This window comes from Macrobrachium rosenbergii, chromosome 55, assembly GCF_040412425.1.
Source record: "Macrobrachium rosenbergii isolate ZJJX-2024 chromosome 55, ASM4041242v1, whole genome shotgun sequence".
Classification (NCBI taxonomy): domain Eukaryota; kingdom Metazoa; phylum Arthropoda; class Malacostraca; order Decapoda; family Palaemonidae; genus Macrobrachium; species Macrobrachium rosenbergii.
Window position 1 is genome coordinate 9,719,778 of NC_089795.1, and position 21,566 is coordinate 9,741,343.

The 21,566-nt window shown below is 36.1% G+C and overlaps 1 protein-coding gene across 1 annotated transcript in view; it reads right to left on the minus strand.

Annotated features, from left to right (window-relative positions):
- The window catches only part of LOC136835728 (uncharacterized), a 102,918-nt gene extending 88,622 nt beyond the window's left edge, over positions 1–14,296 (minus strand). The window contains exons 1-4 of the mRNA XM_067099590.1: positions 14,182–14,296; positions 6,567–6,689; positions 5,952–5,992; positions 2,340–2,360 (exon numbers count right to left, since the gene is read on the minus strand). Of these exons, the coding sequence (XP_066955691.1) occupies positions 2,340–2,360; positions 5,952–5,992; positions 6,567–6,689; positions 14,182–14,296 (300 nt within the window). The remainder of the gene's footprint in view (positions 1–2,339; positions 2,361–5,951; positions 5,993–6,566; positions 6,690–14,181) is intronic.
- Positions 14,297–21,566: the final 7,270 nt, after the last annotated feature.

Consider the following 21,566-nt stretch of genomic DNA (forward strand, 5'->3'; position numbering starts at 1 on the left):
GCACTATCTAGTTGGTTTCTGAGGAATGGGAGGAAAACCTTCCTAGCATAGTCTCAAATTTTGCTATTCCCGATGTTGAGAGAAAGTGAAGAACAGCAGTTCCATCTAGAACTTTGGCGCCAAATTTTCTTGGAGGTCCTGTCTCATTTGCTGTTTTTAATGAAGTGAGAACTTTTGGGTGCACATGAAGGGCCTCTGCCACTTCACCTGCTTCCTCTGGGCATGCAAGCACATTCAGGTCTTCCAGTTCCTCTGTATCAGGGGGATTTAACAGCTCTCTCTATTTTACTTGATTGAAGCAGGTCAAGAGATCACTTTTTTTCCCCAGGTGCAGTCTTCCGCTATCAGAAATAGATGGAGGGTAGGGTGATTTTCACACATGAAGAAAGTGCTGATGTCTGATTCTCTGCGCAGTGCTGCAATGTACAATCATCAGACAAGATCAACATCTGCTTTCAGGGTTACTCAAAAATGTCCTCCTGGCAAATCTTTGCAGCTCTGGCGAGGATGCTAGCATCTCCATAATCACATTTTAGAGCAGCTTTGATCAGTGTCAGCATCCCCTCTGGCTTAATTACAAGTTAGTTACTTGATATATATTTTCTATGTGTCCGTACGTTTAATATAATTTTTTATTTGTAAAAATGTTCATCTTGCAACAATTATTATTGTTTACAAAAAAGAGAATTATTTTGTCGTACTAATATTTTTTGGGTGGTCAGTCACGACCTTGTATAATCTTTTAATTGTCCTGTCCCTGCTTCTGAACGGTTGATCCTAATCCTTTGTAAAACCTCTTAAATATTTAACCCTGTTTTGGCAGTTCTACTAATTCTTCAATTGTGTTGGATTCCAGGTACACATGTTTCCTTTATAATCCCCATCTGTCATTTATATAAGTTTTCTTTGTAAACTTACTTTTATATTTCTTCAGTCTGCTAAGTAAAGGACGGGTGTCGAAAGGCCTCATAGCACTCCAGTGTTTCCGTTTCCTTCGTGGATTTTATCTTTATTTATATGTATATATATGTATATATATCACATACATTATAAATATATATATATATATATATATATATATATATATATATATATATATATATATATATATATATATATATATATATATATATATATATATATGTATATGTATATGTAAATGTGATATATATACATATGTATTTTATATAATATATATACTGTATATATACTGTATATATTTATATGTAATATATATATATATATATATATATATATATATATATATATATATATATATATATATATATGTATCCAATCATGACACAAATGTCGCTTAATATCAAATCCACTGCCTCAGGAATATCCCCGATGGGGAATTATCACACACTGAGCCGTCCATTTATCAGTTATAAATTCCCCTTCGGTGATAATTCCCCATCGGGGATATTCCCGAGGCAGCGTGGATTTGATATTAAGCGACATTTGTAGCTTCATGATTGTATATAAATCACGGTGATAAAAAAATGTCATATATATATATATATATATATATATATATATATATATATATATAAAATGTGTGTGTGTATGTATATATATGCAAATGTTAGGTAACTTATGAGTCAAGAGAGAGCACATTTCTATTCATTTGATTATATTAAAAATTTCTGGGCATATTTCTTATATGACAAAATAGTTTTTGTGCAAAAATCAGCCTTCTAACTGTCAGTTTCTTAGTTATTATAAAATAAGCATAAATTTTTTTCTATTACCATTTTCTCAAAACTTGGTTCTTTTAAAAATAAAAGCTTATATATATATATATATATATATATATATATATATATATATATATATATATATATATATATATATATATATATATATATATATATATATATATATATATATATATATGTGTGTGTGTGTGTGTGTGTGAAGATAAAAATGCCCATAAAACATTAATTTGAACGTTGCAACCATATATTTTGAACACTTCCTTCTGTGCCCCTGTCCACTGGTAAAATATGGACACATGATGTGTCACAAGAGTATATATACAAAGAATATGTAGGTGTGGCATTATAGCCTATAGTTTTTCATAACAAAAATTCTTTAATATATGCTATCAATATAATGTTTTCTCCAAAACCTATAAAAAATAGTATATGCTACTTATAAAAAGTAGTAGGCTATATGCTATCAGGTTGGAACTGTTTGGAACTGTTCCCTACTTATAAAAAATAGTAGGCTATATGCTATCAGTGCGAATTTTTTTTTCGCACTGATGCCCAAATGAGGTTAGGCCAGGACATGGTATGCTAGGAAAGATTTTGTTCTCATCGTTTTACACTCACCCCTAAAGTTTTCTTCACAACCTATAAAAATATATGCTATAAATATAAATTTTCTACATAACCTATATACGCTACCACTGTACATGTTGTCCGTTCAGGCATTGGAGGCAAATCAACAAAATACTGAGAGGATAAAGTAATCAAACGCTGAACAACCAAACCTACACAAGTCACGAGTCAGACGACAACTCACTGCAGTAAAATCAAGTTTTGTTTTCTTATATAATTATTATAATATCATGAAAAATAGTAATCACTAATTAGAATACCACGAATACAGGAAAACGAATCCCTTACTTACAGATGGGCGTTCTGGTGTTGTTGCTCTACCAGCAGGCGAGACAATTCCCTTTGCTATGTTCCTCTCTTGCAACAACTTAGGAGACGCAGTCGTTCACATTTCTCCCTCATAAGGGAGATTCTGCCCTTCTCTTGCTTACGGCATTGGAATTGCGTGAATGCACAACACGGTACGAAAATCCGAAAAGGAAATGCGTCACAAAGCGTTGGTACATCGCTTGAATTGCTTGAAACAGAACCACTGACATAACTCCAGAATCGTTTGTTGGTAAAATCCGACGTGCTGTTTGGAACTGTTACCTACTTATATAATTTCATATTTCCGAAAATACGCAGTAAAAATACGCCAAGAAGCATAAAATATTATATGTATACTAGTTGGCATGGTACATCTGTGATAACGAGTTCAAAATATCGAGATACATAGATACATATTTACTTTTTCTGATATTTTGTCAGATATTTTTTAGAGAACGAACGAGCCCTTATCGTAGAAAATGGGTAGTTTTAGTAGGACACTGAAGGAAATTTCTCAGTTTTTACTATCCAGAATTGGCAAGCCACACAGACATTGTACGACAACTTGTCGCTCAATGTCGCTCACAGAACGATATCGCAGGGCGGTCCTGAAATACATAGATACGTATTTACCCTGATATTAGATTTTTTGAGAGAGAGAGCCAGTTTTTATCGTAGATAATGTGTATTTTAGCAGGAAAGTAAAGTATATTTCTCACTTCCACCTAAAAAAAAGTCATACAGAAATTTTGCAACAATTTTTCGCTCAATGCTGCTAAAATGCCGGTAAATGCGGTGGAAAAAATGTAAAAAAAAAAAAAAAAAAACTACTTAAGTCTTCAGCTGTGATGTGCTCATCAAAATTCAGTTCTACTGGTAACCTACCTAGCTGTCTAAATGCCTTCACATTGTCTATGAGCTTGTGAATTGTCACCACCGAAAGTATTCAGAGGGCACCTTAGTTTTTCATTTTCATTGGTATGGCATATCACGCATATATCCCAGTCAATCTTTCTAAATCTTCTGTCACACCTGTTAATAGAATTTTAGTCTAACACCACGACAGTCAATCACTCATTCACCTTTCCCAGCTAAAATGACTGACAAAATGTATGCCAAAAACATGCCCACAACAGCATGATGCAGTACGTATGTTTTTAGCAATGGTGGATTTTTTTCTTTTTTTTTTGAACTTCAAAATTGGCCATCTCACACTTCAGATTTTAAATAAAACGTTCTACCTTTTATATTATAGAACTTAAATAATGTGAATAGGCTACAACAAAGATGTTAAAGTTATTGGATCTACATCAGGCAACGCTATCATTAGGATTTTACCGTGTACGTTTTCGATAAACATGTCGCGAATATATGTGGAAAAAAAAGGGTGTTCCACTGGATAAATTTCATGGCACCGGTCTCATATCAGGAGTAGGTAGTCTAAAAATTACAGGCACAAAAATTCATGCTTTTGTCCAGTTGGTCCCTATCTCGTCTAAATCTGTTAACCAATAAAATTTATTAATGTAAATGCACCCTGTTTCTCTCTCTCTCTCTCTCTCTCTCTCTCTCTCTCTCTCTCTCTCTCTCTCCTCCCTCTCAAGAAATTGATGTTGAGGGGAAAAAGGAATTCCTTAAAAATTTGAATTTTCTTAAGAGATATACATTACTATAACCGCGTATAAACAAGTAAAAAATGCGCCGAGATCAAGTTTTCTGTACAGCCGCTACAGCGTATAATCAAGGCCACGGAAAAAGAATCTATCTTTCGGTGGTCTCGGTATAATGCTGTATGAGCCGCGGCCCATGATACTTTAACCATGACCCGGTGGTGGCCTGTCCTATATCGTTGCCAGACGCACGATTATTAGCTAACTTTAATCTTAAATAAAATAAAAACTACTGAGGCTAGAGGGCTGCAATTTGGTATGTTTGATGACTGGAGGGTGGATGACCACCACACCAATTTGCAGCCCTCTAACCTCAGTGGTTTTTAAGAGAGAGAGAGAGAGAGAGAGAGAGAGAGAGAGAGAGAGAGAGAGGGCAATAAGTCTTAAATTTTTTTTAGTGAGAGAGAAGAAGAAGAAGAAGAAGAGAGGAAGGGAGAAAGGAAAAGATGTTGATAGAATGTGAGAGAAGAATAATTGTTTCTGAGTGTAAAAATGAAGGTAATAGAAGAGGCGTTACAAATGATATGGTCATAACATTACTCTCCGCACCTAAGAATTTGTAAGGTCGGATTTTAACTGTGGAAGACGAAACGTCTACCAGGGGGACTGTGCTCGATGCCCAGGAGGTCGTATTAATATGAATGTACCCTGTTTTTTTTTTTCTTTCTTTCTTTCTCCTTTTCCTTCTTTTTTTCTTTCTTTTATTCTCTCTTTCTTTTGATTTTTCTTTCTTTTCTTTCTCTCTTTCCTTCTCCATTTTGTTCTCTGTTTCTTTCTCTCTTACCTTCTCTGTTTTCTTATCTCTACCTTTCTCTCTTACCTTCTCTGTTTTCTTATCTCTTTCTTTCTCTATTTCCTTCTCTGTTTTCTTCTCTCTACCTTTCTTTCTTTCCTTTTCTCTTTCCTTTTTCTTTATTCAGTTTTGTTTTAAGGGTTGGGGACGAAAAGGATATGGACTGTTCTTTCAAGGGTTAAAGTCGGTCAATTTTCTCTTTAGAGAGAGAGAGAGAGAGAGAGAGAGAGAGAGAGAGAGAGAGAGAGAGAGAGAAATAGAAGAAGAAGAGAGAGAGAGAGAGAGAGAGAGATGGGGGGTGTGTGGTGGAGCGAGCACACCTGTTTGGGATGGGTCGACAATAAGATTTTATCTAAAAAAAAAATAGTACGTCGACCAAAACTAATTATTTGTCTATTATCAGAACCGAATACTTGTTCTCGTTCTCAGCAGTATAATGATTAAAGCATCCCTTTAATGATTAAAGATTAAAGATCTGGGAATGCCAGGAAGCAATGTTTGGAAACAAAGTTTGCAAACTGTTTGCAAACAGCTTGGAAACCGTTTCCAAGAAACTGTTTGCAAACAGTTTGTAAACTTTGCTCCCAAACAATGTTTTCTAGTGCGGACAGGCTTTGAGGATAATCCCTCTATCTTTCAGTTCAAGAAAGCATTGGTCATCAGGTCCGGATGAAACGTCTGACACTGTGACTGAGAAAGAAGCATTGATGGTGCAAGGTCACTGTTTTGATTGATAACAAACCATTTTTTGAAAATTTTTGAATCATTATCATCTTCGCCTAAGAATTCTGCCGCGAAACTGTCTTACATTCTTCGGAAATTTAACATTACAGCTGATACATTTTCCGTAATCCAGTTTGAGACAGTTCCATCTGTAAGAAGCGAACATTATTACTGAGGTTAATGAGGATTTTAACTGGGGTTCTAAAGATTTTCATTGGGAACGAATACAACAACCGAGTCCCTCTCACCTTTTGAAGATCTATTAGGCCTTTCAAATTCTGACAAGGAATCTAGGAATTTTCATAATGATCAAGTTTATCAAATCTCAACTAGCTCTTATTTAAGGAGATTCGTTCTACCAAGTCTACAAACTGATCTCGGAGTGTGCATAAGTTGGTAGTTGTTTTTAAGATCATGATAAATCATTTTGAATTTCTGTCATACCCCAAGTGCTCACCAGATACTCTTACATTTATTTGCAGTACACAAGAGGGATATTTTCTGGAAAGGTCAGTGGGACATACGAAATTTTGATAAAACCTGATACCTGTAAAAGGTTTATTAACAGATTATACTGGTTCTTGATAAGTTTCTGGGTTATCATCCTTCGTCTCCAAGTCCGTTAGAGAGTCCAAATAGACATTCAATTGTTTTAAATGAAATTGTAATGGGTGATAAATCTTTTACTTATTTCTGATGCTCTGCTTGATTCGTGAAACTTACTTTCCAAATCTGAAACTGCAGGAGAGTGCGCATCTGATCTCAATCTTGGCTTTCTCTGTAGATATGGTCCTCGTAAGGACTTTAATCGTAAGTAAGGTCCTAAAGTTGATGACCTTTCGAAAGCTGGGAAAATACACATATTAATGAATTCACAAAACAGACTCTTTCTGTTTCTTCAGGTGAAATGTTAATATATACAACGGAAATGAGGACATTCAAGCTGGTTTCCTATGAAGTATTTGTACATAACTTTAGTTTACTTTTTCTCTCGTTTATGCAGTTGAACATTTACATATGACTATAATATATAAACTTTTCTTTATTCTTTTCTTCTGTTTTATTTCTTTTTATGTCGATTTTTCTTTTGTGGATAACAGAATGGGGTAAAACACTTTATCCGTCACTTCTGATACTTGTAATCGTTTAGTTTTCGCACTGCATGGCAGGGAATGACAAATTATATGCACCTCAGAGTCTCTTGAAGAAACTGTCTGTTTATTGACAATATAAATTTCGTTTAAAATTTTCTTACAACCAAGGACTCTCAGAAAATACCTACTGTAATGAATACCTTCCAGCAAATCTTTCTTAGCCTGAAGTGTACTGTAATGGGTAGATTTTTGAAAGCAGCCACTGAAAACTCAAGTTTTAACAAAACTGAATATTGATACTGAATATGTTGATACACCCTGTGCTAAGATTGTTGATTTATCGAAGTAATTATGAAGCGTTACAAATACATCACCTCACAGTCAAAGGAATTATACCTAGCGACTTTAATAGCAATGGGATTTGACGTTTCAGGGACAAGTATAAACAAGTAAAAAATGCGCTGAAGTTTCTTCGGAGCAATCGAGTGTTTCGTACAGAGGATAATGCTGTGTGAAACTCTCAGCCACGGCCCATGAAACTCTCAGCCGCGGCCCATGAAACTTTCAGCCACGGCCCAGTGGTGACTGTGATGCTGGCACCTATTTCGGCGCCAGACCCTCGATCATGGCTAAACTTAATCTTAAATAAGATAAAAACTACTTAGACTAGAAGGCTGCAATTTGGTTTGTTTGATGATTGGAGGGTGGATGATCAACATGCCAATTTGCAGCCCTCTAGCCTATGTAGTTTTTAAGATCCGAGGGTGGACAGATAAAGTGCTGATAGACGGACAAATAGCTGTCTCAATAGTTTTCTCTTACAGAAAACTAACTTTTAAAGTCACTGGTTTTAAAAACATTCACAGGCCGTTATGGCAGAACCCTAAGATCATCTACAAGAAATAAAACGACTGAGTGAAAGTTGTAAACCACCTGAAGGCTCAGTCTCAGTTCAGATTTTCGAACTGCAGTTGTTGGTGATTAAAAACAAACTGAATCAGATAGATATCAGACTGAGTGATGTTAAAGAACAGTCTAAAACAGTGCTTTTACGAGCAGGCGATTAGTAGTGCACTCTAGCGTTGTTGGCCATTCAGAACTTAAGAAGCTATAATCAAAGAAGTATGTCGTGAGAAAATTGGATCCTTTTTTTTCTCTCGACAATCCTCCACAACGTTCAGGACAAGCGAGGGGAAGTGGTAAGCAGGCGGCAGCGTGTCAGGCAGATTGCCTATATTATCTTGAATATCTGAGAGGCTCTCTTTGAAATGATTCAGGTGCATCCTTTGATGAAATAACCAATGTAGAAATTTTGAACGGGAACCGAAGTGACCTTCACTTCGACGAGACATGAGTCTATCTCGGGGTCATATCATAGAGGTAAGCTGGGCTCATTCCATGTCGTCACTTACCCAGCCAAGTTGTTCGTTTGTAGTCAAGAGCCGGTTCATATAGTTTGCTAACCTAATCGCTTTGTATTTTTGCCATCCGAGGCTTAATATAGTTGATGTCCGGTCAAAGTGTAGTCTGATGATTCAGAAATAAGGTTTATGTAAAATTGTAACTTTCGGAAGCTGATGTCATGAGATTTACGGGTTTTGTGTAAATTTTCTTTTTTTGGAGTCGTGCGCCTTATACACGACTGCGTGGTCATTAAGGTTGCGTTTTAGCTTAGTGTATGTTAATTTCAAATAGTATAATTTTGTATTAAAATTGTAAAACCCTGCCTAATCTTGATGGACCTTCGCTTAGATGTTTACTGATATTTCCCTTCAGGCCTGACCATCCTAGTCCCATACCATCTGGGACTTACAACCTTCCCAGTCGTGGGAAAAAAATTCACGACGTAGTACGAAATAAATCTCTGCAAGGCGTTCCAATTTTTGCTTGTTCGTTATTCACGTTTAACTCAGAATAATGGAACGGATGTGTTAGTGTAACAATACCGTCCGCATGAGGAAACCAGTTTCCTCTGCATAAAACATTCATCCATACCCCTACTTTTCTGACGATGGAGCATACATGTATGATTAAAAAGTATGATGTTCCATCTGACAAAAATTCATACGGAAGTTCACGAATAGCTTCTACAAAGCTTTTTTGGAATAACGTCGTGTACACATTTAGCAATGTTTTTGTTGGCTTTCGGAATGAAATTTCTTGTCCCCTGGGTATAACCAGGTAATAATTATATATAAACTACGCGGAATTAATTTTTCTTTTACTCGATTACAGGCAGATAATTTCATCTCTTTTTTTGAATATGAAGTTCTTATGTGCCAAGATCAAGAAGTTAACAATAAGAATGTTTCACCCACTTTCCCCTCCCGCCTGATTGTGGTACATAAACAAAACAAGTTCACATTCTCATGAAGCAGGACTGCTTTTGAGGACGTCTTTAGTGTTCTTGACCATCGGCTAAATGATCTACAAATTCTAGATGCTTCCTTAGTTCCAGGATATTTTTCCTTTAATCCTTTTGCATCCAGAAGATATATTGAAAATCAAAATTTGAGTTCAGGGTCCGAGGCAAAAACTTCTTTGGCGAAACAGATATAGCTGGTCACTGAGTATCTGAAGACGTGGGTCATCCCATTATTTCTTCAATTCGTTGATGTCCAAACATAATTTATTTTGATGCTGAGGTATGAAGTTTAAAGCTAGGTTTGAAAGACATAGGTTATGATTACGATTTCAAGAATTCTTTTCTTACATGCCTCAACAAGACGTTGTAAAATCATGTATGATTCGCTCTGATGTGTATATTTTGTTGTAAAGTACAGATGTTTAGTGTGGCGTGAAGGCATCTGTATATTTCTATATAGGCCCATGATGTGATGTGGACATGGTAAGGACGGGCAAAATGTTGAATTTTAAAATTTTAAAATTTTTATTTGCTAGTGATGAATTGACTTTAAGCATTGAACTTATTATGGCTTTATTTTGTGAGAATCTTCTTAATGTGGTCACACTCAGTGTTGTAGTGTACTGGTTGGTTATTATACTAGTTAACTGAGACTCACTTGGTCAGAGTCCGACCCCCTCTTTGGGTACTGTTATGGTGTTGGTAAACCTAGTTTTCGACGACAGTTTTGTAAAATATATAAAAAACTGTAGTTTATGTTAGAAGTGAGTCAGGATATAAAGTTTAATCCTGAAATTAAATGTAATAAATTTAAAAGGTATCATTGATTTTTTTTAGAGTGTCCCTCCTCAAATCATAAACCAATCGGGAAGAGAGAGAGAGAGAGAGAGAGAGAGAGAGAGAGAGAGAGAGAGACTCTTCCTGAGAAGAAAATATCAACTAAAATGTCGACCAAACCTATTTAGTCACGGTGTTTCGTACAAATATTTGGATAGGGTGCTGGTTTTAATCATATAATCAGTTTGAAATATTCTATAATAATGTATTTAGGGTAAGGTAAGTTCTTTCTTTTAAAGGGTGCATAATCTATTTCAAGTATTTTAATAAATGTGGTTTGAGTATCTGCTGCTAGTTTCAAGGGCTGTATAATAACTATCGAAGTCATTTATAATCATTTGACTTTAAATACCGTCATTCAAACGAAAGTTGAAAGAAATTTAATGCAGCGGTAATTTAGAAATGAATAATTTATAGAAATATTGATAAGGTTTAGGATTTTGTTCTATGTTAAAGTGAGTAAAATGTTCTAATTGATACTCAGTTTTAAAGATAAATTTTCCCTACTCATTTGATGAGTCTTTTAAGATAACGTAAATTTGTGTTAATTTTGGGTTTTTTAATTAAATTTCAAAGTGTTAATAATCGTTTTCTCTCCAAGGGATTACTTCTGAATAAAAGAAACTTAGTTTTTTGCCTAATTTGAAAATCTAATAAATATTAGCATATTAAAATTTTCTAAATACAACAGATAAGTGATTGATGTGTTTACAGAAATTATTGGAATATACTCATTATCTATCTATATATATATATATATATATATATATATATATATATATATATATATATATATATATATATATATATATATATATATACATATATATTACTATGAAGGGTCGCCCTTCCCAAGCTAACTCGCCTGCCTAGCTTCACAGAAGGAAATAAAATAAAATATAAACCTTTATACTTGTAAGAAAAATAACCTAAAAACTAAAACTGTATTATTCTGTTCAAAGAAGCACAGTCGTTTTCACCATACTGCTGACTTACAGGAAGGCTATGGAAGACATTTGCCCCTTCTTAATCTCTAACTTATTGCTCCCTAGACACTCCTTAATCTCCTTTTCTTTGGACCCGTGACTGCCTGAATACCTCTGTTCCAGGAACGAAGCCATTTGGAGACGAATCCCTGCCACATGCTAAGATGAGCCGGTGGAGAAGATTATCTCAAGGAGAAAGTTCAAAGGCCCAAAGCAACCTACCATGTGGCCCTTGCTCTGCCATGTGGATGACTGGGTCAAATACAGCGTGCCAGCGATCTGTGGGTGTGATCATAGAAAATGGAGTGTCAGGAGAGAGTGGGAAGTTAATCGTCTGAAGTCATATAAGAGCTGACAATGGCCTTCGAGAGTCAGAACTCACATCGAACTCTGAGAGGCATCTTAGCCGCAGCATCCAAAAGCAGCTTCCCCTAGACTCCTGCTCCTTCTGGGCCATATCCCCGACATGTGGGTCTCTTGCTCAAGCGCCCCAGTTTTCCTACCAGTGAGAGCCCCCTTAAATTCCTCCTCCATTCATATCTATGGCAAAGACAACTCTCCAACAAAGACAGAGACAATTGCTGTGGAATCTCACCTTTGATTGTGCCCTGCTTGCCGTGGTCCCAGCCACAGCCATTTAACTCTACAGTGCCATTGAAGTGGATTTCTTAGACACCTTGCAATTGTTGTTTGTTGACGTGAATTTGTTGTTTAGCAGGACCTTGTTTCTCTTCCTCAGCTAATCCACGTTCCTCTAAATTTGTTGTTAATGTAAATATAAGTGAATTTAAAATAAACCTAAGCATTTATCTACAACTTCTCCCTGTTGAGTAAAAGCCTTCAGCTCCTTTTCTTTTTTGTTATGGTTGCCTGATCCCAAAGCAGTAGTCAGATATAACAGATTTCCCCTGGTAAGTGAAGCATTCTCTTAGAAAAAGCATAGAGGTAAATTCCCTGCTCAGAATCCAAGCTCCCTCACAGGCAAAACCATAATATATATATATATGCTAGTTGACCAACCTGGCACTGTCTGGAAAAAATCTGATTAACAACCTACGGTTAGGCCCATTAAAACTCTGAATAACAATCTATGGGCAGTGGGAGGGCAGAGGGTAGGGGGAGGGGGAGGAGAGGAAATAAGGTAGCAAGAGGAGAAAGGGGAAAGAAATGAGAAGATAGAGGAGGAGGGGAATGGAGAAGGGGAGGGGAGGGGAAGGTAGAGGAGAGGGGAAGGGATGGGTGGGTGAATGGTAGGGGAGGGAAGGAAGGAGGAAGGGATAGGGGTAGGGGGAGGGAAAAAGAAGGGAAGAGGGAATGGGAGGGGGAACTGGAAGGGGGAGGGGAGGGTGAGTGGAAGATAAAGGGGGGAAGGAAGTTACGTTCCCCTAGGGGAAAAGAATAAACGACATCACTGAACAAAGAAAACAAATCAAAGATCTTATACTTCTATGATTCGTGCTTGGGTGTGTCGGTGTATTTGTGTGCGTGGGTGGGGGGAAGGGGGGGCGGAAGGTGTGTCTCCCTTTCAACAGTAGATGGACCTTTTATCAACTACGTGGAATTCACTGCACAACAAATCGAAAGAGATTCGTTCTAGATATGATGTTGGTAATACCTCAAGGTACTTAAGAATTTGTATTTTATTGCCGGTGTTTAATCAAGATACCTTTGGCTTAAGACGAACGCTGAAAAAATGTGGTAATTTCGTCGCAAGTAATTTTTTAACGAGGGGGTAGATCTGTCACAGAAGCATTTGGTGTACTAATGCGCATGCGCGGATGGTAATGAATTAGTTCTTGATCTCCAAAGCTATGCCCATAACCACCAATTTTTTTTTTTTTTTTGTGGGTTAAGTACTCAGATTTGATGATGGTGGTAATACCACAAGGTACTTATGAATTTGTATTTTATTAGCAAGGTATGATTGAGATACATTTGGCTTTAGATGAACACTGAAAAAAATGTGGTAATTTCGACGAGAGTAGTTTTTTCATGAGTGGGTAAGCCTGTCACAGAAACATTTGGTCTGTTAGGCTACTATTTTTTTTCTGTGGCGAAAATTGTAAGGTCTGAATGGTGTGGTGGTAGAAGTTATATTTTGAATTACCTTGCTTTATGACTGAATGAAAGTAATTCTAATACAGTCAAACATATCTGTTTAATTATAGGGTTTGCAGTGGGAGGAGTTTAGTGAAATCATACGTCTGACAGCAACTGAAAAAAAAAAGGTGGAGCATCAGGAGAAAAATTATAATTAACCCAGAGAGCAGTGAAGGAAAAGGTGACATAAAAACGAAGATTTCATTTGTTTTGTCTGTGTTTGTATGTCTGTCACAGGGTAGGGGTTTGATTTTGAGTTATAAGCCTTTCTGGAGTGACGTTAGAGGCCGTGTGCAGAATTTTGTCTGGGTCTGTCAAGCGGTTCAGATTTCTATAGAATCCAAAATAACATGCAAACATTCACTTATATGTATATATATATATATATATATATATATATATATATATATATATATATATATATATATATATATATGAAATGCTGAAGGATATTGATATACTATATATATTATATTGTTGGTTTTTTTGGGGTTAAGCAGTTTGCTTGGAGACATTCTGGGCAAAGGTAAATGGAAACAGTGCCTAGGTATTCAGCAAGTCAGTGCTGACGAAGGCCTAGCGTCAGTATGGCTTCCCACAGAGACAAGAGGGCATCGTACCCAGGGCAATGTGCTGGTTATGCCACCGGAAGTCGTCAAGATCTGGCGAGTGCATTCGTTCGTGCGCTCTGATGGGAGTGCCATGTGAAGTGTGAATATTCCATTTTGCAAACATGCTAAACATTGAGGGCCTAGATGGCTTTGTATCAGGATCTGCCGGGTTGGAGGACTTTTGAGTACTGCCTGTGAGGTGAGCTGGAACTTTGTTTCCAAGAAAACCTGATTTATTTTACTGAATTATTTTTATCTGCTATGTCTTTGATTTTTATTGATGATTTTACCATGTTTAATTATGTGTATTTCCTTTGGGGTTCATAACGTGAGAAAACATCTCACATTTATTCTTCTCTGTGCCTATTTCCAAAAGTTGTTTCCCTTTGCTCTTCAGATTTCTTGTGAATAGAGACCAATATAAATGGAGAGGAATGTGATTTATCATGACTTCAGTCATAGTGACTTATTTTAACTCATATGTTGAGACTTACTTAGTGGAATTTAATAGTAGCATGATATCTTACTTGGTTATTTTGAGGGTACCAATTCTGGGACGTTGATATTCCCATTTCATTTCTATTTCATTTCAAACCATTTGCCATGTTAGATTACTGAATCAATTATATTTTTTTGTAGTCATGTGTTTACTGTTCTTCCTTAGTTCAGATAGTGACTTGGATGAAGAGAGAGAGAGAGAGAGAGAGAGAGAGAGAGAGAGAGAGAGAGAGAGAGAGAGAGAGAGAGAGAGAGAGAGAGTTGACGAAAGAGAGAAAATGTGCTGACCCAGCACTGGCCGTTGCTACCAGAGAATCTCAGAGATATAACATGATATGATATTGTTCTTAAAACAGATGTAGAAGGAGGTTATGACCCTATCTGACCTTGTTAATAGGGCATTATATATATATATATATATATATATATATATATATATATATATATATATATATATATATATATATATATATAAACTATGAATTAATTTGTGCTGGGTCCAGAGGCTGAAAAGATTTCACCCTCGATTGAATAAGTCCGTAAGTTATAACGTTAAAACCTTTGATTGATTCCACCAATGAATTATACTGGAGTGACAGGACAATCAGTACATCCAATTAAGAAATATTGCTTTAGCCTCGGAAAATAAGTCATCCTCAGAAATCTAAATTGTCTGGGTATATTGATTTTCACGCAACATTATGGAACGAATAATAAGGTCAGCAATAGCTCAAACTTGTCTTTTATTAAGGAAGCCTTCGCCGAGTTAGCAGTTTTACAGAAGGATAAAAAATCAGTAGAAGAGTTAGTTAAAGGTTTGCCTCACTGTCTGTAGTCTTGTTATTCAATGAAGTCTCCTTTATCTTGTCGTCTCTTCAAGTCACTCTAGATGTTGCTAACTTTCCATCTTGCCCACCGTGGTTATGGCCTTAATAAGTCGACTACTTGAAAGCAAGTTATCTTTCCACCCTCTGGACCTAGCACAAATTAATTCATAGTTTTGTAAACAATGCCTTTGCCACTACTGATCATGTGACGAAAGATTAAACATAGGCTGTTATTATTTTCATTCCAACTATATACCTGGAAAACTAATAACTTGAAAAACTTACATATAACATATGACCTACTAGCTCTGGCGTCTAAGGACTGGTGACTTTACTATCCCACTATCAGTAAACGGTAAAACTTCAACATATTATTTTAGCAAAATTATCCAACAAGCAACATACTCAGAAATATCAGACACCTGAAGAATTCACTTGCAGCTCTGAAAGTCCACTGATTTCAGAAATACGACAAATAAATTAGAAGCTGCTCGGAGATTCAACATCACAAGAGCTTGGTTAAGAAACAACAATCAGAAGGTGAGTTCAGGGAACCTAGCAATTGCTACGAAGCCAAAGAATTATCTGGAAGTACTTTTATGATTATGGCAGTATGATACTTTTAGACACGTTTTCAGAATTATTGCAGCTTCTGAAATTTCACCATGCATTCATCTCAGTTTGATTACTTAATACATTTTACTAAGTTCTGCGAATTTCGAATTTAGTAGCCACTTAAAGAGTCTGAATTCTCTTGTGCTTTGACAAAATGACTCACTAACTAGACAACCATTTCCAAATAGTCGAGCACTGAAAACATGAGAACTTGATTTTATCACGTGATTGAAATTTTTAATTTTCTTTAACTATCTTTGGCCAAGCTGCTTGAGAACAAGCACACAACTAAAACCCTTGGACATTCAAGTTTTAGGCCCTGAAGACTGTTGATTTAGCTGTTACAATATTCCTACGTAAGATATCAAAGTTACCTCTCTGCTCGGTAGTTCAATAAGTAGGATTTCCTGTTACCCTATGAAATGCTTTTTCTCATCACCTTACTAAAAGACTATAATGTTATTTAATTGGCTAGAGGCTTATTGACAGCAGAAGAACAAGTGTTGAAGATAAAGGCCAGAGATTTTAAGTTAAAAGTATACATTAGTTTAACCAGACCACTGAGCTGATTAACAGCTCTCCTAGGGCTGGCCCGAAGGATTAGATTTATTTTACGTGGCTCAGAACCAATGGGTTACCTAGCAACGGGACCTACACCTTATTGTGGAATCCGAACCACATTATAGCAAGGAATGAATTTCTATCACCAGAAATAAATTCCTCTAATTCTTCATTGGCCGGTCGGAGAATCGAACGCGGGGCCAGCAGAGTGCTGGTTGAGAACGATACCCACCCATCCAATGAGGAACCAGAGCCTCCCTAAAATACGTATAGTAGACACCCCAGTGAAATCCATAGTTGTTCATTAAATTCTCTGGTCCATATTCTATCAGCATAGCTATATAGCTAATGTCATTAGTTTCATGTGGGCTGGATTTCCTAAGCTCGTCGAAAATACTCTTACTGACGTTTCAGGAAGTCCCAGAACTATTGACGGCAATTTCAACTTGATCATAACCTTTGGTGAGATCTTTTAATTCTTTATCGTCCCACCGGATAAAATACTCGAACTCTTCTGGCTAAAAAGATGAACATGCAAAGAGATTCCCGATACCACCTGGGAAAATATGCGGATTAATCAAACTGTACCATAATGCGCTTTTCGTTTTCAATGACGAGATATAGAGACATTCAGCGTAGAAATGGCTTGCTCTCTCTTACCAATATTAACCGATTTTATGTGGAATTTTCTAGAAGTAGCTTTACTGCCAGGCATTAACATAGTATAGGACTCAAAATAATATTGTGAAAAACAGTATGTGAGTGATGTTTGCCATATTCGAAGCAGAAAACTTGGACTTTCATTTCATTCCCAGATGCCTTGAGTTCCAAAGAATTATCCTTAGAATTCACCTTGGAAAAGAGGCTGGACCATATTTTTGCTTTTTCAGGTGCATCAGTTGAAAAAACTCAGACAGGTTTCAAAATTCAAGTTACCGTAGAGATAAATATATGTGGATTCGTACATTCGCCGTAATTCTAATGTCATTTTTCTTAAGGGTCCGTAGATTTGTGACCCTACTTATTTAGGTGAAGAGATGACTCTCATAAAAACGTGTTCACATGGATCGGCTTATCTCACCCGGTTTCTGGACAAGTATTTAAGAATACAGTCCGTAAATCCCTTCGTGTAAACAAAATTGGAAAAATAAAAAGAAAGGACAAACCTGGGGTATACGTTATCAATTGCAACCATTACAGTTTAGCTTACGTGGGGCAAACCGGAAGAAATCTCGACATACCCATCGGGGGGGGGGGCGCAAAAGCACAATTAAAACTAATAACATGTACGATAAATTAACCACACTTTGTTCAGGTTTCGATCATAGATTGAATTTTAAGGAGAGGAAACTAGTTTGCCACAAGGTAGTGAAAAGTGTCCTGGCTAAATCATCAGATTCGTTAGGGAAGCAACTATTGCCGACCTAATCCCTGGATTGAAGTAATGTTAAATTCCGGATTTCTGTAACCGACACCCGGCCTCGAGAGCAGCAGATGGTTAGTATATGTATACCCCTACAAACCAGAAAGGCCAATTGGTCAGAAGATCAAGCAGGAACCTAATATACAGAGACTATCTTTGTAAAACCTTGATCTCATTTTGTTCGCCTTGACGACGAGGACAGTAGTTCTCTTAAGGCGTCATGATTTTTAAGTTTATTGCCAACAATATACCAGGATTTAATATAATCTTAGGATATGTAGCATACGATAATGCTATTGTTACTGAAGTTATCTGCCCAAACCAAAGTCACGTTGTTGCTAATATTTTTCTCTTGGTTGCTAAAGCTTTCGGTCGTGCAACTAGTCTTTAATTCCAAAACATCTAACACATGGCTTTTCTGCCTCTAATGTTGCTCTTCAATTTAAGTTCATAGGTTTATCTCCAATTATGTAAGCTATTTTGGCCTTAAGAATGATTGCTTTGCTCGAAAAGTTAAGTAGCCTATACCTTAGTTTAACCAGACCACTGAGCTGATTAAAAGCTCTCCTAGGCTGGCCCGAAGGATTAGACTTATTTTACGTGGCTAAGAACCAGTTGGTTACCTAGCAACGGGATCTACAGCTTATTGTGGAATCCGAACCACATTATACCGAGAAATGAATTTCTATCACCAGAAATAAATTCCTCTAATTCTTCATTGGCCGGCTGAAGACTCGAACTCGGGCCTAGCAAACACCTTGCCGACAGAGCCAGAATTTCCTGACAAAAAAGAGAATCGTCGTGCTAAACTCTAGCTGTCATGAAAATAATGACTGTTCTTAGCTAACACATTTACTGTTAGCGGACTGTCAAGAGGAACCGAGAAAGATTACAGAAATGAGTTAAACACGTGGCTTATATAGAGGTACTTTCCTCTCAGAACCGTTGTTTTCTCTCCTAAACCTCAGGAACAGACTCGATAGACCCGAGTACTAAATTAATAATATTGTAGAGGACACAATGTCCCTTGGCTCTGATGTTTCTCGAATATTCATCATGTAATATCTATATAAAGGTACAAATTATACTCCTCTTTATCTAATGTTCTCATCTACATTTTACAAAACTTCTTTTAGGCCTATTTTCTTCTTTATCCTGAAATACTTTCCTTAGTTTTAAATCCCTTCAGGTGTAAAGAGGCTGAAATACAAACTAGCTGAGGTGTACATGTTTATTTTTGTAAATATGTTAAAAAAATTTGGAAGTGGTTCCAGAATTTGATTGAAGAGGTATGTGATATAAAAGTTCAGTATCCAATAAAAGTATTGATGTTGGATTTCGATTATAAAGAAAAGAAGAAGAAAAATACATTAAGTATACTTATTATTGAGTATGTAAATTGTATGTGGTATAGTAGAAAAGAGGTGTTACCAAGTCAAATCATTTCAATATTAAAATGTAAAATAAAGTACACAAAATGGGTATTATCAAATGCATATGAACTTGAAAAACATTTCACAAGTAAATACGTGAATAATATTTGAATTCATGAAATTAATGCACTTCCATTCCAAATTTTTCCTATTTTGGTTATGTTGAATTTTTATGAAAATTTGTGCATATTAAATTAATGTTATTTGTAATAATATTTGAAATTATGAAATATACTCCATTTCAAATACCTTTCTTATTATGTTCCATAGTTGATATAATTATGAAAACTTTGTATAAAATTAATTGATATTTGTGATGAAATATTAATAATAAAAAAAAAATTTCCTGGAGTTATCGATATAGGCCTATACGTGTGGTTTTTCAAAAGTCTTTCATAAAAATAACGTGAAATTATTGGCCACCACGGGACCAGTATATTTTTGAAAATTGTACAGTGAAATTTAGTTGTTTTTTTGTTGATATCCACACCCGGCCCGCAAAAATCACTGTTCCACATCGGTTAATATCAGAAGTTTCTCTGTAAATCAAAATACTTTATGAACACCGACTCAAATTGTTATCTATTTCATTACACCCATCACTTCCTAACCTCTAAAATATTGTATTATAATTGTGAATCGTGTTTTCATCTTTGCAAAGAAACTAAATGAAATTGTACCTACTTGGAACACTCATTAATGACCACTACGGTCTATTAGAAATATATACATTACACACATACATATATAATACAAAACCACTCTAACACGTGATTTATATCTCTCTCATAACCGCAGGGAAAAATAAAATGCTGGGAGTAGGTCCTGAACGGTTTCGGCTTCTCTCTTAGCAATTAATTGCTAAGTAATAAACCAGGAAACCACTCGGGTCAGGAACTTGGGCTACACCTAATATTTCATTGTTTCCTGTGGTTAATATATATATATATATATATATATATATATATATATATATATATATATATATATATATATATATATACACACACACACACATGACATGTTCCACCTAGAGAGCTGTTAATCAGCTCAGTGGTCTGGTAAAACGAAGGTATGCTTAACTTTGTCCACCTAAATTGGCCATTCGCCTATCAGATTAGTAAGCATTTCTCTACTTACGACAAGCTTACTCATATCTGAAGACGTCCCTTGATGGAAGATGGACAAAAGAGTGGCGACGCCGACCACATTAAGAAGAGACATCGTTCAACGCTGAAGAAGTCAGCAGAAGGAGAGCCGGAGAAAGCGTGAAATGCGAACGGCGTCATGCTCTCACGAAGACTGTCACAGGGCACGCAAGAAGCGACGGCGTTTTGAGGTGGTTCAAATACAAAATTCGACGGTGGCCACTTTCTCCCGTTCATGATTTGTCACTCACATTCTCCTGTCGGTCGTTTCAATATTCATTCATCTGTGATTCTTTCAACAAGCAGCCATCAATGACGCAGAGGTCTGAAACTCACGAAATCACGGCAGATTTTTTTTACTCTTTCTTATCTTTTAAGCGTTTGCAAGTTTCATTTTGGCGCATTCCGGATAACTCACGTTATGAAATCTTCAATACTAAATAGAAATTGTGAGTGATTGACAACATGATAATTATGACCTGTGCTCATGATTTGAAATAAATTCTCCGTTAGAACGATTTAGTGAGCTATAATTTTATTTTTTTTCTTTAATCTGTTATTAGTGATTGATCCATATCGAAATTATTGTCCATATTACATCACTTCGAAGTCTTAAACCACTCTGCATGCAAATATTCAAATGTAACAACAAATATGTTCGAATAGAATTAATAAATTAATCAGTTTCCAATGAATAGCGGAAAATAACCAAACGTTCCAGTTGACTCATATCGAAGTCCCGTCGCCATGGAATAAAAGTTATGTTACTGTGAAAGTGTAGATTATTCAAGAAATAAATAAATACATTGCCAAACATATACAATATAAACTAGTCGTCATGAAATTCATAAATAGTATAATAGGAAGTTGTCTGGAGTCGTGAAAACTTCCTCCATTATCCAGTAATTTATAATGAAATAGGTAAATATATACCAGGAAAAGGTGTGACCAAAGTGGAAACATGAACTATGTAACTTCCCTCGGAAAATCTCTCCATACTGAAATATCCGGAACTTGCTTCTTACAACGTTTCCGAGGATCTTTCCCTACTAGCAGTGTAGGGAAGAACTAGCCAAGGTTTTTATTTTTTTGTTATTTCAACAAGGCTTAGTTGCACTCTCGCATAAAGATGTAGAAATGGGATTCGCTCTCCATGCTGATATACGGAAAATTTTCGTGTGTTTTAGAAGACTTTGCCGCTAAGTGACTGCCCCACTGAATTTCG